At 40.2% G+C, this 20,851-nt stretch overlaps 1 protein-coding gene across 1 annotated transcript in view; it reads right to left on the bottom strand.

Annotated features, from left to right (window-relative positions):
• Plcb4 (phospholipase C beta 4) overlaps positions 1 to 20,851 on the bottom strand; it is a 304,729-nt gene that overhangs the window by 102,406 nt on the left and 181,472 nt on the right. The window contains exons 4-6 of the mRNA XM_035446711.1: positions 20,138 to 20,218; positions 19,238 to 19,297; positions 17,328 to 17,471 (exon numbers count right to left, since the gene is read on the bottom strand). Of these exons, the coding sequence (XP_035302602.1) occupies positions 17,328 to 17,471; positions 19,238 to 19,297; positions 20,138 to 20,218 (285 nt within the window). The remainder of the gene's footprint in view (positions 1 to 17,327; positions 17,472 to 19,237; positions 19,298 to 20,137; positions 20,219 to 20,851) is intronic.

The following is a 20,851-nucleotide window of genomic DNA, read 5'->3' on the forward strand; positions in this document are numbered from 1 at the left end:
ACATACACACAGACAAGGACAATCTACTTGGCTGTTACTCCCATGAAAGGGGTAGCAAGATTTCTAGAGAACTTTTTAGAAATGTTGTCTTAGGTGTCACTGTACATGCCCTGGAACAGAGTCTATATTTTCCAGGTGAAAATTCCATTTTGAAAATTTCCATTTGAAAATCATGGGTTGAAAAGAGTAGTTCCTCCCAACCTGTTAGTCTCCCATTGCCCCATGCAGGAGGGTCTAGCTAGGCTGTTTCCACCTGAATCTGTTTAGGTCATAATAAAATGCCAGAACTGGGTGGCATATAGACAACATACATTTATTTTCTATATTTCTGAAGGCTGGGAAGACCAAGATCAAAGAACCAGCAAATGCGGTGTTTGGTGAATTCCCATGTTCTGGTTCACAGATGGTGCCCTCTAGCTGTGTCTGTACATTGTGGGGAAATGACATGTTGCAACAATAACTCTTTCCGCCAGCTGCCTGAGTTCCGCCGTCACGTTAGGGCCCCCACATAACACACAGAGTCATATATTAGTTACAATGCTGTTGGCCAATGACTAGGATTTCTTATTTTCTAGCTCTGTCTTAAGTATCAGCCATAACCATTGATCTATATATTTTATAAAAAATTATCTTATCCAGGACGCCAGTGGCATGCATCCTTTCTTCCTGGGATCACATGGTGACCCTCCTCTTTACTGCATTTCCCAGAATCCTCCTTCTCTTCCCTATTGGCCAACAGTGCTTTATTTATCAAGCAATAAGAGAGACATATACACAGAAGAACTTCCCCCATCAGATGCTCCCTTTATCCCCCCAATTTCATCTCCTTCTCAAGGCCATATCCCTTAATGCCACTGTCTTGGAGATTAAAGATCAATGCGTGAACATAGTGGAACTTATAGTTTTAAGGGAGCTGATGATGTCAGTATGCTGCAACAAAGGCAACTTAGGGAGAATGCATTTATTCTGACTTAAAATTCAAACTGCAGTCTATCGTGGCTGGGAAGTCAATGTTCAAGGAACTCACTGAGGCAACTCGGTGCATCCATCCAGTCAAGAAGTAGAGGGTAATGAACGCTTACTAATGTTGAGCTCTTTTTCTTTAATTCATTCAGTCCAGGATCCTCTGCCCATGGAATGGTCCTACCCACAATTAAGATGCCCCCCACATTAATTAATGTAGTCAAGATAATCCCCCACAGGCATGCCCAAAAACTCAGCTCTCAAACTCTATGGTTAGTATGACACTAACCATCACAGAAGTCACACAACCCTGGACTGAACCTTCTAAAACCTTGAGACAAGTTAACCCTCCTTTGGGGGTTGTTTCTTTGTATATTTGGTTGCAGTCATGGATGGGAAGCCTAGTGAATACACAGGTAATTTGGAGCAGGTTTCTCCAGATGGTAATTTAAGTACCTCCCAGTCCTTATCAGAACACCCTATTAGGAATCAAAAGAATCAGGATTTCATGAGTGTGTCTCCATTATTCTGCACTTTAACCCTGCAGATAAATTAAATGTAAGAATCATTATAGTATGCTTATGCTAATGACAGAAAAAGACAACTGAAGGGGATGTGATCAATGAAGAATGAACCTGAATTAGAAACCTGCCTTATCCATCAGAAACTGAAAGCCTGTCTTATTTTAATTTTAATTCATTTTCATTATACATAATTTATATATAATAAATAATCATTAGGCTTTGGAATCAAGTCATTCAAATGAGAAATAACCACCCTCTGAGTAAGCACTGCCAATCAGGACATTTCTATATTTTAAATCTTCATTCTCTTGTTTTCACTAAAACTTTTCAATCACCCATATTCTCCACTGCGTTGCTAAAGTAGTTTATACAGAGTTTCAGTTATTATTAAGGCAGTGCAAGAAGCCACAGGCAGCTTGGTTAAGGAGACCCAACACAGATATGGAAACTCCAGAGCAGTTGGTTTCTAGGATCCTATGGGAAGCAGGGGTTGACCTGGAAGGAGTCTGTGGGAGTAACAGCATCTCCTGCTAGAAGGAGGTTTGCACACAAAATTAAGACAATGGCTGTGGAAAGAGTGGGTTTCTTGGGGGGGGGGTGATTGTCAGATTAACACATATAGAAGCCAGATATCAGTACATGTCCCAGGACATTGGTAATAATCAGAATATGACTTGGGCCACTGACTCCAGTCAGCAAGAGATTCCAGAGGCCAATGAACACCACTTCAAATTATCATGTAACCATAGCCCTCAGCACAGGACTGAGGTCCAAAAGTTAAGAAACTGCAGAGGGTAGAAGTTGAGTTAATAGGAGCTGACTACAGAAGTTTACATACTACAGGACTAAATTGTCTAAATAATAATAATAATAATAATAATGATGATGATGATGATGATGATGATAATAATAATAATAATAGTAAAATAAATTTAAAAAAATCATGTTAAGTACTTTCTCTTGGCTCTACAAGAAATTCAGACACTTGGCATATCTCAAAAGGTGTTAGGATTCTTGAATGAAAACAGACAAATGATAATAGTGCAAAAGCAAGAACAAACCAGGCAAGCAAACCTAAAAGTCACCACCAATGATGCACAAGTGAAAAGAGACTAAGACGAGAGAGTTGGGCTATGATGATAGAGCTAAGACAAGGCCAACTGAGATGCCCAAGATGAACAGTGAGATTGTGATAACAAATAGTAATCTGGGACCAGGAAAGTAGGAGAGGTCTGTCTGTAACTCAGTAGAATAAAGACAACCCAACTGTAATCACAGAGGCCCTTGGGAAATGATTGAATTTCTTATCATGTGTCCAAATTTGGAAGGATAGGTGGGGGAAGTGAAGAGAGTAACCAGGCCTTTTCCTTGGCATGGTCTGAAAATCTCCAAGCCACAAACGTTCTTCATCCTTTCCAGAGAGAAGCTAGACAAAGTTAAAGAGGGAACAGATTTCTAAATCACACTGCATAGAAAGCAGGCTATATGTGTTTGACAGTCAAAGCTGGCTGGGCTTGGGTTGTATTTAGATACTCCTGGTCTCAGTAAGTGCAGTCACTCAGACAGTCAAAAGAGGCTATCAATACGGCTGGTTATCTTGACAACACTGGATAGTTAGGTCAAAAAGGACCTCTAAATAGTCACTAGAGAGGAGTGGGGAGAGGGCAAAGTGCTATTCTCAGTAATAACTCAGGAAAGTGTCACTTCAGATGCCATCTGTCTGCTGGTATTACTTGGGCTTTTTTATTTTTATTTATTTATTTATTTGCATTGCCCAGCCTATTTCTTTTTTTTTTCTTTTGAGATTTATTTATTTGTTATGTATACAGTGTTCTGTTTGTATCCCTGAAGGCCAGAAGAGGGCACAAAATCTCATTACAGATGGTTGTGAACCACCATGTGGTTGCTGGGAATTGAACGCAGGGCCTCTGGAAGAGCAGCCAGTGCCCTTAACCTCTGAGCCATCTCTCCAGCCCACCAGCCTGATTTCAAAGACGTCTTGTAACATGTCCTTTTGAATCTATAGAATCTTACCTCACTTACTCCACAGTTAGTTACATATACAACAGGAGAAAAAAAAACATAGGCATAATCAGTATATGTAAAGGCCTTATGCTTGCTTTTATCTCCTGACTTCAGATAAATGACATCTGTTAATATTTCAAAGTCCATGGTGCACCTATATTCCTACAAAGCTCCAAAAGCATTTGAAGGAAAATGAGGTACTTCAGGTCTTTTTTTTTTTTCATGCAACACTCATTTGACATTCATATGGGGTGCTCTAAAATATTTGAAGAACTTTTGAGAAAAACAAAAGCATCAATCTTCGTATGTCAGAAACTACTGGTTTGGTTAGGGCTATATTTGTCTCAACTGTTGATTCTGCAGCATCCTGATGATGAAGAATGAGCAAGCAGCTGGTAAATTCAACCCATACATGAAGATGTGTCCTCCACAGAAGCCTCACTTACAGTGCCCAAGGTCACATTCCTCCAGATAATGTACCAACTGACACTGTTTGGAAAATTATTTCAGGCCAAAGTAAATGTTATTTTGAGCTGCAGATCATGTTACCTGACTAGTTTCTATGTGACAGAAAATTAGCCAGGGGTTCTCTGACTGGTTCTATCCAGATAGTCTGCACTAACCTGTTTAGTTCAAGCAAGTCAGATCTATAGGTAAGCCTATAAATTATGACTTTCAATATAAGAGGCATTAGAAGTGATAAAGAAAATACCTCTGGCCTTGGAGTTTGTTATCTAAGGTTCTATCTTTTAAGAAAAAGTCCCCAACACACTCATCCATAGTGGTACCAGAGGGTCCACTGCCAATAAATAGAATGCTTATGGCATAAATTGATAAATGAATGCCATGATTGCATCATTGTTTTGGTACTGCTGGAATAACATCTGGCTGAATGATGCCTCTATCACATCGCTGTCTGTAGAGCAGCATTTCTGAAAGATTTAAATTGGTATTCCTCCAACAGAAAAAGAAAAAAAGTAAAGGAAGGAAGGAAGGAAGGAAGGGAGGGAGGGAGGGAGGGAGGGAGGGAGGGAGGGAGGGAGGAAGGAAGACTGTGGGAAATAGGTGAAAATCACCATCCTCATACTGAGCTTCCCATGAGAATAAGAGTGCCTCTAAATGTGTTCTCTCTTACTTGACTAGGCTACATATCAACTGTGTTGAGTTGGTAGATGTCTCTAAGCACATACCCCCCACAGAATACCTACCTAATTGAAGTTATTCACTTAAGCACTGCATTAAAAGCATACTGGTCCCACTTCTGTCTTTACACTGATGAGAAAAACTTGTAGCTCTGAGAGTAGCACAGCACAGTGTTAGAACTCACGATCTGGAGCAGAGCCTGGCACCAAGGGTATAGAACATCACTAATGGTATGAACCGGGCAAGGTCATCTCCTGGCCACACCTCCTCTACAGCAGGAGGATCACCATTAACACTCATCCAGTTTAATTGTTGTGACATTAAATAATATGCACAACACTCTGAAGAGTGTCTGACACACATCTAAAATGATTGGGACTAGAAGTGTTTGGGATTTTCTTCGGAAGGTGGAATGTTTGCATATATTATTATTATATATTTATAATGTATTACAAATACAATATTATATTTATAATAGGATAATACACTGGCTTAGATAGGATTTCATTGTTGTGATAAAACACCTTGATCTTAAGCAACTTGGGGAGGAAAAGGATTATTCCATCTTACTGAGGAAAGTAAGGGCAGGAACTCAAGCAGGACAGGAACCTGGAGGCAGGAACTGATGAAGACTCGATGGAGGAATGCTGCTTACTGGCTTGCTCCCTTAGCTTGCTCAGGTACAGTATCACTCACTCACTAGTCTGGGCATTCCTATAGCAATCATCAATAAAGAAAATGCACCACAGGCTTGCTGGGGCAATCTTGTGGGGGGACATTTCTCAACTGAGGTTCCCTCTCCTAAAATGACTCTAGCTTGTGTCACATTAACACAAAACTAGCCAGGACATATGGAATAAGATTTCTTGTGGATGGGCCCATCTATAAACATAAACTTCATTTGTGTTTTATATATACCATATTCATATACTTTGATGGTAATTTTTCACAAATTTTTTACTGCACCCACACTGACTATATCCTCTCTCTCTACACTTCTCTCTCTTTACTCTCTCTCTACTCTTCTCTCTGATCTGCTCTTCTCTTCTCCAACCTATGTGCTCTCTCTGTCTCTCTATGGTAACCGGCCATGGCGGTCAGCCATTACCCCTGTTCCTCTTCTCTCTTAGTCTTCCTACTCTGTCAGGCTTATAATAAACTAGTTAATATGTCTAATATGTCCCATCTGCCTCTTTTCTTCTTTATCTTTAAACAAAAATTTAACATTGTCACACCAGGCACCCAGTCCCATTTCTCCTTCATGCCTGTAGAGCATCTCAAATCTAGAGTTCTGGAATTTAGGATGTTCAGCTTGTATTAGTACTAGGGGTCAGCACAATTTCTGAAAAGTATAATATTTCCAGCTTTGGAGACCCTATGTGTTCTTTGCAGCATAGATTTCATGCTTTGTTTAACAAGGGATTTAAAAATGAAGTAAGCTCAGCTCTCCATTCACTGGCTATAAAGGTTGTGCCCCCAAACCCCAAATTATGATTAAATTACTTGCTCCAGATAGTAAAGTTCAGGGGCAATTGATCTGTATCTAAAGTAAGGTGGCTTACCCATGTTTGTATACTTGTGAGTTATCAATTATACAAATGCATTTATGTATGCCTGTGCACTAGGGCATGAATGCACACACACACACACACACACACACACACACACACACACACACACACACACACCACACCACACTATACACATACAGATGTTATGTCTTCAATGGCAGTTTTTGTTAGTACTTAAAAACTAAAGCTCTATGGAAAATGGAGAAACAATTTAAAGTTAGTGGCATTGTTTCTTCCACAAGCCAATAGGGGAAATTCAAATTTCACAGTATCTTCTGTGGTGATTAGTCTAACTCCTCATCCTGCACCTCTTGCTGGAGGCATCTGATAACCTAAAGTCAGACAAATGAACTGTTCTTGGAAAGGCCTAGATTCTATCCCTCAACCAGGAGATTTCAGAAATACAATGATGGGAGGGCATCAGCAATGAAAAGTATGTCCCTCATGGAGACCACAGCATTTCAAAGGGAAGTGCCCCAGAGCCTGGACACTTTGTAAAGAAAAAGGAGCTAAAACACCAAGAAAGTATACCTCAAAGATCATAGGCATTTGGTGACATTAAAGTCCAGGACCATGTTTTAAAATAAAGACCAACAAATGAAAGTGCTGAAACTTCTAGTGACAGAATGAGATACTCTATGCTCATAAACAGCAGGAAGCCAACTGATAAGAGGACATACTCAGTCTGCAGGCAGGGGCTGTGGAGGCAAGTGGGTTTCCTCTCTGGATGAAAAAAAAATGTTTTAGAACTAGATGGTGATATAGTTGTACAATACTACACTGCAATAAAGAGCACTTGTTCCTTTTGAAACTGTCCTATATAAAGCAAATTTCATTGCCTTTTAAGAGATGACACAGAAGCTGGAAAATTCATTTTAATTAATCCCTGGCTTTGTTTGATTGTTTGCCCTCTTCTGTACTTCTATGCAGAATGCAGCATTAGTTTCAATTTGAGCTTTCTAATAACAGAAGATGTACCTAAGTCAAGTGACTAGCCTGATAGTACCACAGATTGACTGACAGCCAACAGTGGCAACTGTGTGCTGATACTGAAATGAGAGTTGGTGTATGGGATTCATTCCTTCGAAGCTGACAACTGCAAGTGGAGATAACACAATTTAGGGACTACATGGATGCCTTTGGCTTGCCATCTGAGACAGCTCACTGTGACTCCACTCTTGGAGCAGTTATGCAGAAACTCCATCTGAGTAATATCTTCTTCCCTTCGTTCTGACAAGTTGGCAGGCAGCTTTCTAGACCCATCCAAATGTCACTGTGAGGGCCTGGTCTTCCACCAATTGGAAATATACTTCTGTGGACAGTGTTTGGGTCATTACCGGTACTTTGCACCAAAGAGTTTGCATTTACTTTTGTCTGTATTTTCATATATGCTTTTTGCTTGGTTTTGCTTGTTCTTTTTTCGAAAGGTGTTCATTGAAATAAAAACTATCAATCCAGGAACCATTTTTATTTCACTTTGCCTGCTATTTGATTAGGAAAGGAAAAGATTACTTCTCTTGTACTTGATTGTCACTGAGGATAAATGTCAGCAGGCAGGGAAATCTAGATCACCTTCACTGATTCTGGGCAACCTCTTTTCTCTAGTGTCAATCAGGGACAGATCTGAACTTAAAATTTCAGTGCCTCACAAGTCTTCTCTCTGTAGTTCATGTATAGAGGAGACTAATTTTTTTCACATTCTCCCACAGGACCTCTCATATTAGTGTACACAGGAAGTGCCTGAGCATCTTGGTGAAATCCAGGTTTTGCCTCAGTAGCCCTGGCATTGGTTCTTAAGTGACCTGCTGAGCTCTGACCATACTTTGAGCAGTAGGGTTCTTACCCCCATGGTCTTGCCATACAAGCATCTCCTCAGAAGGTAAAGCATCCATGGTATTCTTCTTGGAGCTCAAATCATGACCTTTCAGCACCACCTCCACAGAATCACAGTAAGTAATGTGGCTTGGCATTCAAAGCTAGCTATGGTCCTAGCCAAACTCTGAGAAACACAAAATGTTCACTCCAGTCCTCTCACTGGATCTAACACTTTGGCAAGAAAATGCCAACTGTCAGTTTGGAAAGCACAACACACACACACACACACACACACACACACACACACACACACACACACACACACACCCTATGCCTTGTTCCAGCCTCACTGTGAGGTAATGTAGTGGAGAGATTTAGTGAATGTTGTGGGGTGAGCAGAGGTTCAGACTGACAAGTGAGCTGCTTAAGAATGCAGCAGGCACTACTCAACACCAGCAGGTAAATGTAGGTTCTCTCAGATTTCCATAGGAATGTGGGATACTAAGGCTAGTGATGGAGTGTATTACCACAGTCATGGTTTTCACATTTAAGTGTGCAGCACAACCACCTGGCAGGCAAATCTGATCACCAGAACATGAGTTTCTGATTCAGAAGGTCTTTGGGGGCTCTGTGGGAGCTACTAGGATCCTGGAAGCCACTAGCCTATACTCTACAATTGAAACCACAAATTAAGAAATAGTGTCTAGGAAAGTTTTAACAGGCTTCCTGGTAACCTGAGGGTAGGTGGTGTTTGAGACCCATTGGCTACAGGTAGATTTAAATGCCCCTGACTTACTTAGGGTTCTTATTGCTGTGAAGGCAGGGAGGGGCTCAAGAATTGACATTCCTCAAAGCCCTTGGCTAAGACTGCTGGCCTGATTCCTTGGAGGTCCTCGGTGATGGAACATCCAACAGGAACTAGACTGGGGTCTTTAAGGCTCTGCAGGATGCTAGCAGAGCCAGCAGGAGGAAGTTAAGTGGAGACTCTGACTTTGTTTACCAAGTAAAACAAAGACTAAATCCCTTCTCCGGGAACCTCTGGAGTAAGTCTTCCAGTCAACATAATTCAAGTTCAAGCAAAGTAAATTTCAACATTCAACTCAGTTTCTCAAAATGATATTTTATTGCCTGTAATAAATTACACACCCGACTATCATGTTGGGATCCAAAAAAGAACACATACTATTTTTCATAATTTAATTTCTACAGAAGTTAGTCATGTGCTTATTTGGTGACTTAGTCACAGAGTATAATTTAGGAAGTTCACCAAATATTTACAACCTGAAGAAAGTATAATGAGTGGTATGGAAAATTGTCTCAACTCAATTCCAATCTCTGCATTTTGAACCTCACAATAACAGCTTATTTTTGTAATCAAAGGAAAATTCAAGTTGCTATAAAATGACAGATTTATTTGTGGAAACGTTAAATGAGGGCTGCACTTGAGTCTGGTTCACAGCACAGTGACTGGGGTTTCAGTCGGCTGTGCAGCACCAGCTGTAACTTAATGAAAGCCATCTGAACTCCTATTTGCTGGAAACTGAAACCCTTCTGAGCTAGCTGCATTCTAAGAAAGAAAGAAAGGAAAGAAGGAAGGAAGGAAGGAAGGAAGGAAGGAAGGAAGGAAGGAAGGAAGGAAGGAAGGAAGGAAACAGCTGTTTTTCTAACTAAATAAGTCATTATAAGCTTGCTATTAAATAATTTGCAGTTTATGATAAAATAATGGGCAAAGAGATGAAAATGGTTCGGTGGGAAATAAAGAGCTTTATTTCAGCTTATTGAAAAATGGGCCAAAGCTTTTAGCACGAGGGTACTTTTCTCCTCAAGTGTTTTTAGCTACATGACAGATAAGGCACACCTATTACCTGGCTGCATGCTAACTTTTGGGGTAAAAGTGGTAGCAATTTGTTAGCAACTCTTTTTAACAGAGGTCGTTTCGGGAGAGGAAATGAAAACTGAATTTCCTAACTGGAAGGACAGGAAGGATTTAGGTAAGCAGGATATAATGACCCAGATTGGGCAGAAGCCGAGATGGCAGGGTCAAAACCTCCAGTCTTGTCATGGATTCTTAGTGGCAGCGATGTCATTACATCCTGAAAAATTACTCTAAAAATAACACCCTTGGATTGTAGATCATTCTGTTCCCCTTGTGCTGGCATCAAATCACATTTTCTCAGTTTGTTTGTCAAATACCACTTTCCCCTAGCTCTTCCTAAGCTAATCTGTATGAAATCAAAGTGTAAGACACTGAGGTGATAAAGTTGCCCCCTTAACCCTCATTTTACTTTCAATGATGTTGCTGACTCATGTCTGAAAATATTAAGTGAAAATTGGTGAAGCAAGCTACTTATGATTATAACTTGCCCACCCTCTGTTAGCAGAATCAAATCCCATATAGTCCCATCTATACACCTGGGATCTGAGTCACCCCTTTTTAACAGTGGATCCACATTGCATGTCCCACCCTCTTGGTAGGTACTCATAGCTACCTCATTTATCAGATGAACTGTGCTCAATTAATCCATGTTTTACTTAAGAATGTCCTCAAGCATAAATGTACTTGTGGGATAACTAAGCCTCAATGGGCCTGACAGCTGGCCTAGAGCACTTGCAGTGGATATTTCCTGACAGCCAGCGTGGATCTGCCAGAGGACCTTGACATCAGCAATCTGATGAGGGAGGACGCAGACCTATGGACAGCGACCGTGTCATCTCGACAGATGCCAGCTCAGTGGATCTCCTCCCCTGGGGCAGGGTTGAGTATATAAGGCTAACCCCTTCCTGGAATACACTAAGCTTGTTGTTGCAACTTGTTCCCGATGCCTGTGTTGTTGGTGTCGCCCAACCCCAAGGGACACCCATCGGGATCCTGCAACATGTACTGATGCGGGGAATTTTATCATATATTGTCAAGAGTTTTCTACTGTTGTTATTATGCATGTTACTTTCTGTACATATTAAACTTTATCTGATGTATTTACAGGGCCGGGCTGGGGGGGAGTGCATACAGAGCTGGTAACATTTGTGGGTTCAGGCATTCACAGTGAGATCTTGGAACCTATTTCCCCCAAACGAGGGCAAGACTACTGTATATTTTTGGTTTTGGATATGCTAAGTATTTTTTTATAATTAGTTAAATTTTTTTAAAAAGTCCATTAGAAGAATAAACATATGTCAACAAATGTACAGATCGATTGAAGGATTATGAGTTTTAAGTCAATTCATAAGCATTGCTACATAATATGTGAATAGACAATATTACGTATGATCAACAGTCATAACTACCTATATAGTATTATGTAATGCATCTGGACTAATGGCACCCACAATGGGGTAATTTCCATTGCTTATAAATGTTTGTAGATAGCCATAGATTTCCATTAATTTGTATATTAACTATGACTTCTATAGGGTTCTAAGTTTACTTGCAGCCCCTGACTGGATTGAGATTTTTATGAAATTTCCATGTATAGAAACAATGTTCTCAAGTTCAGTCTGTAGAAATGGCTGATGACGGGGACAGCGAGATGAAAGTGCTTGCCGCTCAAGCCTGGAAAGCAGGGTCCATCTCCAGAATCCACGGTGAAAGGAGAAAAACAACTGCTCAAAACTGTCTTCCTGCCTCCACGCATGTATGGTGACACATGTTCACATGCATGCACGTGAACACACACACACACACACACACACACACACACACACACACACTGACTTAGCTGGGCTTCTAGTTCTCTGATAACACCATGACCAAAGGCAACTTGGAGAGGAAAGGGTTTATTTCCCTTATACTTCTGTCACTGATGGCAGGAACCCAAGCAGGGCAGGAACTTGGAGGAAGTAGCTGAAACAGAAGCCATGGAGGAATGCTGCTTACTGGCTTATTCCTCATGGCTTGCTGTCTGCTTCCTTGTACCATGTAGGACCAAGGGCACAGGAATAACACCACAAACAATGGGCTAGGCTTTCTCACATCAATCAAGAAAATGTCCTACAGTCTTGCCTACAAGTAATCTGATGGAGATATTTTCTCAACTGAGGGTCTCTCTTACCAGCTAGCTTCTGTGAGGTTGACATACTCAATAATAAAATAAGTGAAAATGTTTAAGTGCCTCATGATAAAATAGTGTTGCCATAAATGACTACTGTATATCTTAACCACCTGGATTAGAACTTACTGATGTGGCCAGCATAACTGTCTCAGAAAACATGTGTTTATCAAGCACTTACAAAATTCTGGACACTGTTCTGGAAAGTGGGACAATGAATAAGGAAAGGGCGGAGTGTGGCAAGGGGACAGAGCTGCTGAGGGTAATAGTCCAGCAGGGACTAGATTAGAAGCAAGAAAAACAAACAAACAAACAACAAACCTTGCCACAAAGAGGGGAAAGAGCAAATGGCCAGCAAATCCCCAGGAGGTGAGGACAGGCAAGTAAGCAGAGGCTTCATTTCACAAAGACTTGAAGGCCTTCAAAGTTCCCAGGTGGTGAAAGCCCTCATCTGAAAGGGTTGATCTTCAGCTGCTATTCCGAGGATGGACTACAAGGGACAAGGTCAAGGTGAAGACACCAATAAAAGATGCTTGGAAAAGAAGAGGTAGAAAGAGCTTTGGTCAGGACCACCATTCAGAATAGTGGTGGTAAGAAGCAGCTGTACTCTGGGTACTCTGGGGAGATGGAGCTAGAGTAATAGGTAAGAGACGGTTTGCTGATGCGAGAGGAAGGTGCGGGTGGTCTTGGCAGAGCAGCTGAGAGAGGACTACTGTAGACAGAGCAGGAATGGCAGGTGAAAGGACTGGCTACGGACTTGCTTAAGATGCCCTATTAGGGAGGAGAAGAAGAATAGCCCGCAAACCTTCTCAGTAAGTGAGACTGGCAAAGCTAATCCGTCTATTCAGCAATGAGAACAGATGAAGAAGGCACAAGCTGAGCTTCCAGAGTGTCTTTTATAAGAAGTTCATCTCTGAAAAGAGTGCAATCACATTATTTTTTTACAGTCAAGTGACAGGAAAATATAAGGATTTGAAACCTGAACTTTGAGAAAGCTGAATCATTTGGATTTTACTGGCTCATTAAAGAGTCACATAAAATGATGAGAAAAAAAATATCAGTGACTCTCTTTGTAAAGTATATAAAGGATTTGCTGAGAGTCAGAAAATTTCTCTTGGATAAAAATTGGTTCTTTCTGGATTAAGATGAAGTTGGTTTTGCTTAAATGTTTGAAGAAGTCATTTCTTCAGGACATTCAGACTGTATGTAGGATAATGGTTTAGAAGCCAAGATGAGACTCACGCATTTCTATGTCCCCATATAATCAAATGCAATGCTAGAAATTCTCTGCATACACCCCTCCTTGGTAAGAGCAAGAAATGCTGGATGCTTATAATACAACCAAAGTCCCTGTGTACCCAGAAACTGAGCTCAATTGAGAGGCCACATGCTGATATACTTTTACCCAACCTTGAAGGTCTACAGTGAATCACTTATATTATTTCCCCAACCTGTTTGTGTCAGTTATAATAGAACATTACATAAACAAATGAAACATTACAACGAAAAGAAAAAGAGCTGTTGTTTTTAGAGCTGAATGATCAAAAAATATTTTTTTAAGGCAAGTTGCTATTTTTTTCCTCCAAGTGTTATGTAGACTAGACAAACAGTAGATTAAGGGAAGAAGTCACAGAGCTATGGAATTTGGTCTTAAATGCATTCTGCTCCATGTGTATCCTTAATGTCTGAACTGTGTACCAAAAGCTACACAATGCCCCATCAACAGAACACCTTAAAGTCTGCAGCTCTGACACTGAAAGAATGGCCAACAACTGAAGCATAGTTATTGTATTAAAGTGAAAGCATTCAAGATCTGTAGATACTAATTTTAAAACTGGTTCTTTGTTGTTACTGACTTTTGTAATAAACATCCTTCATATGTACTAAGTGGGCCATTAACACATTCTGTGACCCAATAATTTGAGGACATTTAGTTTCACTCACACTTGATTGGAACCATTGAGTCACATATACCTTTCCAGGTATTCTCCTCTGCTTTTCTCATTGACCTGATTTGATATATGAATTCTCCCATATTTTTGACCTAACCCAATCACACTTACATTTCATATAACTCCTCTTAATCAGTGGCTTGTACAATGTGTTAGGGGCACACAAAGCCAGGATTGGAAATAATGTAGAAATAATGTAGAAAATAATGTGAATCAGAAGGTAGTAAAGGTCCTGATCTTGACTAATGTAGCTTTTTAAGTCTTGAAAGCAGCATGGGCATCATCCATCTACATGCATATTCACTGAAAGAATTAGTGAAATTCGGGGAAAATTATTACACGTAGTTAGAAAAAAGTGTGATATGCAATGCTGTCAACAAGCACTCATTAACCAGAAGGACATGATGTAATAGACTATCCAATCTGGACAAAGAGATTCATTATTTGTATATTATACCATTAGTGAAATATAAACTTCTAAATAACAGTTCTGAGAAGCCAAAATATTTTCCCCTTAATAAGAGTAGGGTTAAATAGCTATGAGTCTGAACTGAAAATCACAACAGAATTATTGATAGTCTTTCTGGAAATGTGCTTTTTTAAAAAATGAAAATGTTACTAAAAGAAAAAGATAAAATTTATCTTTGAATATGTACTACCCACCTTACCAGTATTCTACAAATAACTTACTCATTTGTATATATTCCAGAAGGAGGTTCTTAAACACAACAGGCCAAGATTGGTAGCAACTAAATTCAAGGAAATAACACTGTGATTCATTGATTGAGCCATCTTCCCAGGACTGTACTTGTTTGTGGCTTAAGGCGATGTAGGCAGCATCACTTCACAGAAGACAGATGGCTTGAGTTTAAGGCTGGGCTTGGGTCTAGCCTTCCCGAGTGGTTTTGGAGTTCCACGGTTTATCTGTTGTGTCTGAGAGGTAAGATGGTGGGAGGCCCATGCCCAGCTCCCATCAGAGCTTACACTCTCACTTTGAGATCATACCAGCTAACATGAGGATGCAGTACACGGGCATTTTCAAAGCATTAACTCTGGCAGCGCTGGCAACGCTCACAATCGTACAGCAGATATTTTGTCCAATTCCCATTTTACAGAAGAAAAAACATTTAGACAAAGAAGGGTAAATACTGTGTCTATGTTCCCAGCTGGTAAGAGGAAAAGAAAGGATTTATGCTCAGCTAATCTGAGCCCAAGTACAGATTCTTGAGTTCAGAAAGAGTCACAGTGTTTCTTCTAACAGGAATTGACAATACAAGGAGACAAAAGCCAGATACACAAGTTTTTAAAAAAAACTGTATCTCTGCAAAATTTCAAGTAGCCAAATATCTGCATTTGATTAGCTAGTCTTCTTCACAGTTAGCCAGAATGGTTGCCCAGAGTCAGTGTTGCTATGGCAAGCAGCAACGAGAAAGACCTTTACAGCAAATATGCAAGCATGAACTATAAGACCTGGCAACACAGTTTGTCTAGATCAAGGTCAATAATCCATTTAAATTAGTTTCCCATGTGAGAAGAATAATAAAAGCTTGAGAGACCTGTAAAAGCTGTTCTCCCCAACTGAAATAACAGGAACAATAGCATAAAACCTACAAAGGCACTACCAAAAGGACAGAGCCAAAGGCTGCTCTGCAACTTGAAGAGCCCATTCCTGGTTCCAAAGCACAGGGCAAGAGCCTCTCAAACTTCTGCACACAGGAATTACCTGGAAGTTCTTCTTACAAATGCAGATTCTAGACCAGTGACTCTGGGTGTCCCTGGGACTAGTGTGTAATGAAGCCTCAGGTCAGGCCAATGCTTCTAGAACGAGGTCTATGCCATGTAAGTGATGGTAAATGAGCCCTGTGGTCTCAGAGTGAGCCAAACTCATTTCTGCCACTTGTTTTACCCAGAGTGCATGCTTGTGTTATTTTTGTTTCCCCAACTGATCTTACTGGTTCATTTCCTTCTTAGCTACAAAATTCAGCATCTCCAGCAATGCCTTTCTCACTAAACCTACACTGTGTTTCTACAATGAAAAACAAAAGACACCCCTCCCTCCCTCACCCCCACATCCCAAATCCATGTCTCTATAATGGAAGAGTAAAAGGCTTGGTGTCCTTGCTACAGATTACTTATGTTCGGAGGTCAAGTCCTTGGAAAGAAAGAATTTACAGAAAAAGGTTTAAGTTTGAAGCTTCTTTGAACAAAATCTCTTATAGTGGCTTGCTAGGGCAATGGTTTTCTGGATGTCATAATGCAAGATAGATCTTGCCAGGTGGTGGTGGCACATGCCTTTAATCCCAGTACTAGGGAGGCAGAAGGAGGTAGATCTCTGAACTCAAGACCAGCCTGTTCTACAGAGAGAGTTCCAGGTCAGGCTCAAAGCTACACAGAGAAACCCTGTTTCGAAAAAACTAAAACCAAACAAACAAGCAAGATGTATCTTAACTCAATACTTCAACAGTTGATGGAGAAGAAGTTGGGGTTTTTAAGCAGCTGGGCTTACAATGTTCAATATGGTAGCCATCAGCTGTCATGGCTACTTTGTACTTTCAATGTGGCAGGTCTGATATGAAAATAACACTAGATTTCAAACACCATGACCAAAAGAATGTGAACTATGTCACTAGTAAATTTTATGCTTATATCTTACTAGGATAACAATGTTTGGGATATGTTGGGTTAAATACCATATTTTATAGAAATAGTTATATCCATGTTGGTCTCTGGTGCTTAGATAGAACCCAGGGTATCAAACATACTAGGCATATTCTCTACTACTGAGTCACTCATTACTTTCTTTTTAAATTCTTATTACATTTTTTACACTAAAGGCTTATCCACGACATGCATGCTCTCTCCCACTCAGCTACATCTAAACCATATACATAGTTTACATTCTGCTTCTGGTGGACAGAACTGACAAAGACACTTGCTGCTCAAAATATGGTTTTCAGAGCTCAATGGAAAAGGAACCTCTTGTCCCCCACCTCACACCTATTGATACCAGCGATGCCTGATCACATTCAACTTATAGAAGGCGTGGACTAGCTTTCCCAAAGCATTTCAAACCAGGCATTCAGGTGTTGACCAACATGAGTGATAGCTGACAAAGGTATTATGACTGCTGAACTTTCTATGCAAATATGCCAGCAGAGTAAAGGCATTTGGAAACATTAAAATGATCAAACAGGTCTAAACTTTACATTAAAAACTACAGTAAACATAAAAAATTGCACACACACACAACATTTACTCATTGGGGAGGGAGGTTGTTCGGGATGTTACCTTAGTTACTTCTGGGTTTTCGGCCACCATGTAAGTAAAGCCAATGTTCACCAGATCTGTGCCACTGCAGACACACAATATCCGCCCTTCCAGATCATTTTCAGATTTTCCAACAGCTTCAAGAGCAGCCAGGATTTTGGGATCCTGTAGATGTATAAAAATAGGAAAAAATATGTTAGGTCGCAGAGTATAGAGAAAAATGTGGTGGAAAGAAACCACATTTGGGGTAAAAATATGCCTCAAAGGGAAATGGTTCCTACTCCTATTTAAAATCCTAGTGAACTAGCATTATTATAAAACCTGGGGAGATGAAGCTTCCAATTATTACAGAGTACCAGAAACCCCTTCAGGAGAACATTATGCTTTTTTTTTTAAACTATGGTCTTTGTATAGATTTTTAACATAAATCTTATTTATTTGTTTTGGCCGTACATATGCCTGTGTTTGTGAGTACCTGGTGCTCGGAGGTTAAAGTCATTATGTGGGTTTCCAGAATTGGTCGGGGTCTACTTGAAGAGCAGCCAGTGCTCTTAACTACTGAGCCCCTTTGTCTGGATTTTTGATTGTCACTATCCAAGAACTTCTGATTTAGCAAAGTTCAGGAAAGACCATGACTGGTGTGTGTTTGTGTGCATGAATATCCAGGGGGCCTCTTACCACAGAACACAGGCTTACTTACCATGAATAAGCACGGCATTGCCACAGCTACTACCACAGTCTGTTCTTTAAAGGAACTTGAGACTCTTAAGTAACTTCCATACAAAGACCAAGCATTTTCATTTCTATAGTCTATGCACCCTCACATGGAAGGGAAGCGTGAAAGTTTACCCCAGTTCCTACATAAAATACCACATTTGTTTTCGAGAGGAAATTCCAACATGTAGTTACACAGGAAACTTAGCTAACATAAAAGAGGCCGGCTGAAAGCTAAATAAATAGGAATAGAATTTTGTTTTAGATATCTGAAAACATGCAGGGTAGGTACACTGAAGGAAATAAATATTGTTGTAAACTATTCTATGAAGAGACACCTTTTAAGTTCCTAACATCACTTGCATAGAGCTTCATTTTTTGTTGTTTTTGTTGTTCTTTTTTTCAGGAGGTTTTCCAGACAGGGTTTCTCTGTGGCTGTGGAGCCTGTCCTGGAAGTAGCTCTTGAGCTCTTGTAGACCAGGCTGGTCTCTAACTCACAGAGATCTGCTTGCCTCTGCCTCCCTAGTGCTGGGACTGAAGGCATGAGCCACCACCACCCAGCTACATATAGCTTCTTATTCAAAGCAATCTATGAAGGTCACTGAATTCTGTGCTCTGGGAGTTTTTTCTCTTAGAGTCCAGCCAAGCATTCATTATGAACTAGTGTCCTGAGTGCAAAGGTGAAGAAATACAGGGAACCCCAGCACTGTAAACCTCCACATTCATCAGTCACCCATAAAAAGCAAGTCATTGATAGCAAGATGATCGGGAGAGGTTTTTTTTAAATTAATTTCTAGATTAAGGGATCTTTCTCTGATACTGACACCATGCAAAGGTTTTAGTTTTCAAGTACTAAAACATTTCCAATATAACTGAAAATAACATAATCCAAATCACCCAAGACTTTTAGATGAAACGGCTACTCTGTGCCCATCCTTACATCCACGCTGATGACCTGGGGGCAATAATGAACTAAACAGAATCCCTGAGATCATTTTTCAAGTCTTGTAAATCTATGTTTTAAGGAACAGTGGGGTCAGTGAGACAGCTTAGAGGGTAGAAGTGCCTACTGTGCAAGCTTGACAACTCAAGTTTGATTCCCAGAACCATGTAAACAGATGTATGGACAGAACCAATTCCACAAGAACATTGTGGTCCAAAGCACGCTCACACCCACTACACACATACAAGAATGACATCAATCGCATTATACTTACCTTTGGTATGGCTGCCAGTCGAATACTGTTGATGAGGGAACATTCTAGCACTTGGCCTTCCTAAAGAGAGAGCACAAACCCCAGCAATACACTTTAAATTCTACCAGTCTCATGGTGAAAGTACTTAACAAACATTTCTAAAAATAAAATCAATGCTTTTCAGAGAAGTGGCCAAATGCAAACCAAGAACCAGTAATGATTTCTAGTGATCAGAAAGAAAAGACTTAAACTTCTTACTTCATATATATGAAAATAATATATATATGAATATATATGAATATAATATATATATGAATGCAACTCTGAATAATTAAAAAATGTTTACAAAAACATGATTACATTTATACACATAATAACATTCATATACAATTACATATGTACATTTAGAAAACATTAAGTATGAATAATGCAAGCTTTCTACAATTCCAATTACATCTTTCTTGGTTGGAGCTCCAATGTTCATTAAATGTGAACATTGTGCCACACATCTGATTATGCCCCAGGGTCTAATGGGTTGAACTCTCATTTAATGTGCCTTTAATTTCTGCTTGAAAATTATTTTCTAGGAAGTATTCATAGCTCTCAAGGTTAAATCATACCTACTTTGCCTAAGCTTTTATAACAATGTCAATTTCTCTTTCACAATGCTCAGTGACTTGAAGCTCTTTCAAAAATGCCCAACTTTGTTCTTCCAGCAGGATCTCCTAGAGTTAAACTCCATACTGTCTTTAATCCCCCAGTGTCCTCAATGCCTGGGACAGGAAAGCAAGTAGAGAACAATCTCAAAGGACTGAGGAAGTATAGCATCCATGCCCTAAGAGAAAATTGGTCTACCTATTGAGAAATAAAGTGGCTTGAGCTAGAGGGTGGGTAGGACAGGCTGCTGCTCTAATGCCATACCTTGCCTTCACTCTTCCAGGTCAGGAAGAAGCCAAATTCGTCCACTTTGAAGAGGCAGCTGGGCTCAAACACAAAAGATTCCTGTTAAAAAGAAGTGTGATGCGTTTTGTGACATGACATTTTGAATGCAATAAAAATTCAAGTATGTCTGATCGTCAAACACAGGACAACAAGCAATGACCCTTTGTATCTGTGTGATGATCTCTTTCTTGCATAAATAAAGCCTGTCTGGGGGTCAGAGAATGGAGCTTGCCACTAGCTAACCATAGAGGTCTGGAGGTCTGTACAGACAGGCAGGAAGTGACATAACTGGGCAGTAACAGTATATAAGCAGGGGCAAGCAGGAAAGTGCTCTCTTCTCTGTGGAGACACTTGGGAGGTAAGGGGTGCTGTGCTCCTCTCTGATTTCTCAGCAGGCTTTATTTGTTCAAGAAAGATATCACCACTCTCTGGATCCTAACACTTCCATTTCTGATGATAACTGTGGAACACTTTCATTTAGATCACTGTGTGTTCTTTTTCTATATCACAAGGCTAATCAATTTAACAGAGAACCTTCCTCTAGAACACATCCAAAATTAGTGACATGGATGCTATATGTTTATACAGGAAAGTTTACTGAAGGTTTTGGGAGAGGAGCTCCTGAAAGATATTTAAGTGTTGCCTGTTTGCCCTCCATACAGGACACACTGCTGCCTGTAACTGATCCATACC

Source organism: Cricetulus griseus, chromosome 6, assembly GCF_003668045.3.
Source record: "Cricetulus griseus strain 17A/GY chromosome 6, alternate assembly CriGri-PICRH-1.0, whole genome shotgun sequence".
In the NCBI taxonomy this organism is placed as follows: Eukaryota; Metazoa; Chordata; class Mammalia; order Rodentia; family Cricetidae; genus Cricetulus; species Cricetulus griseus.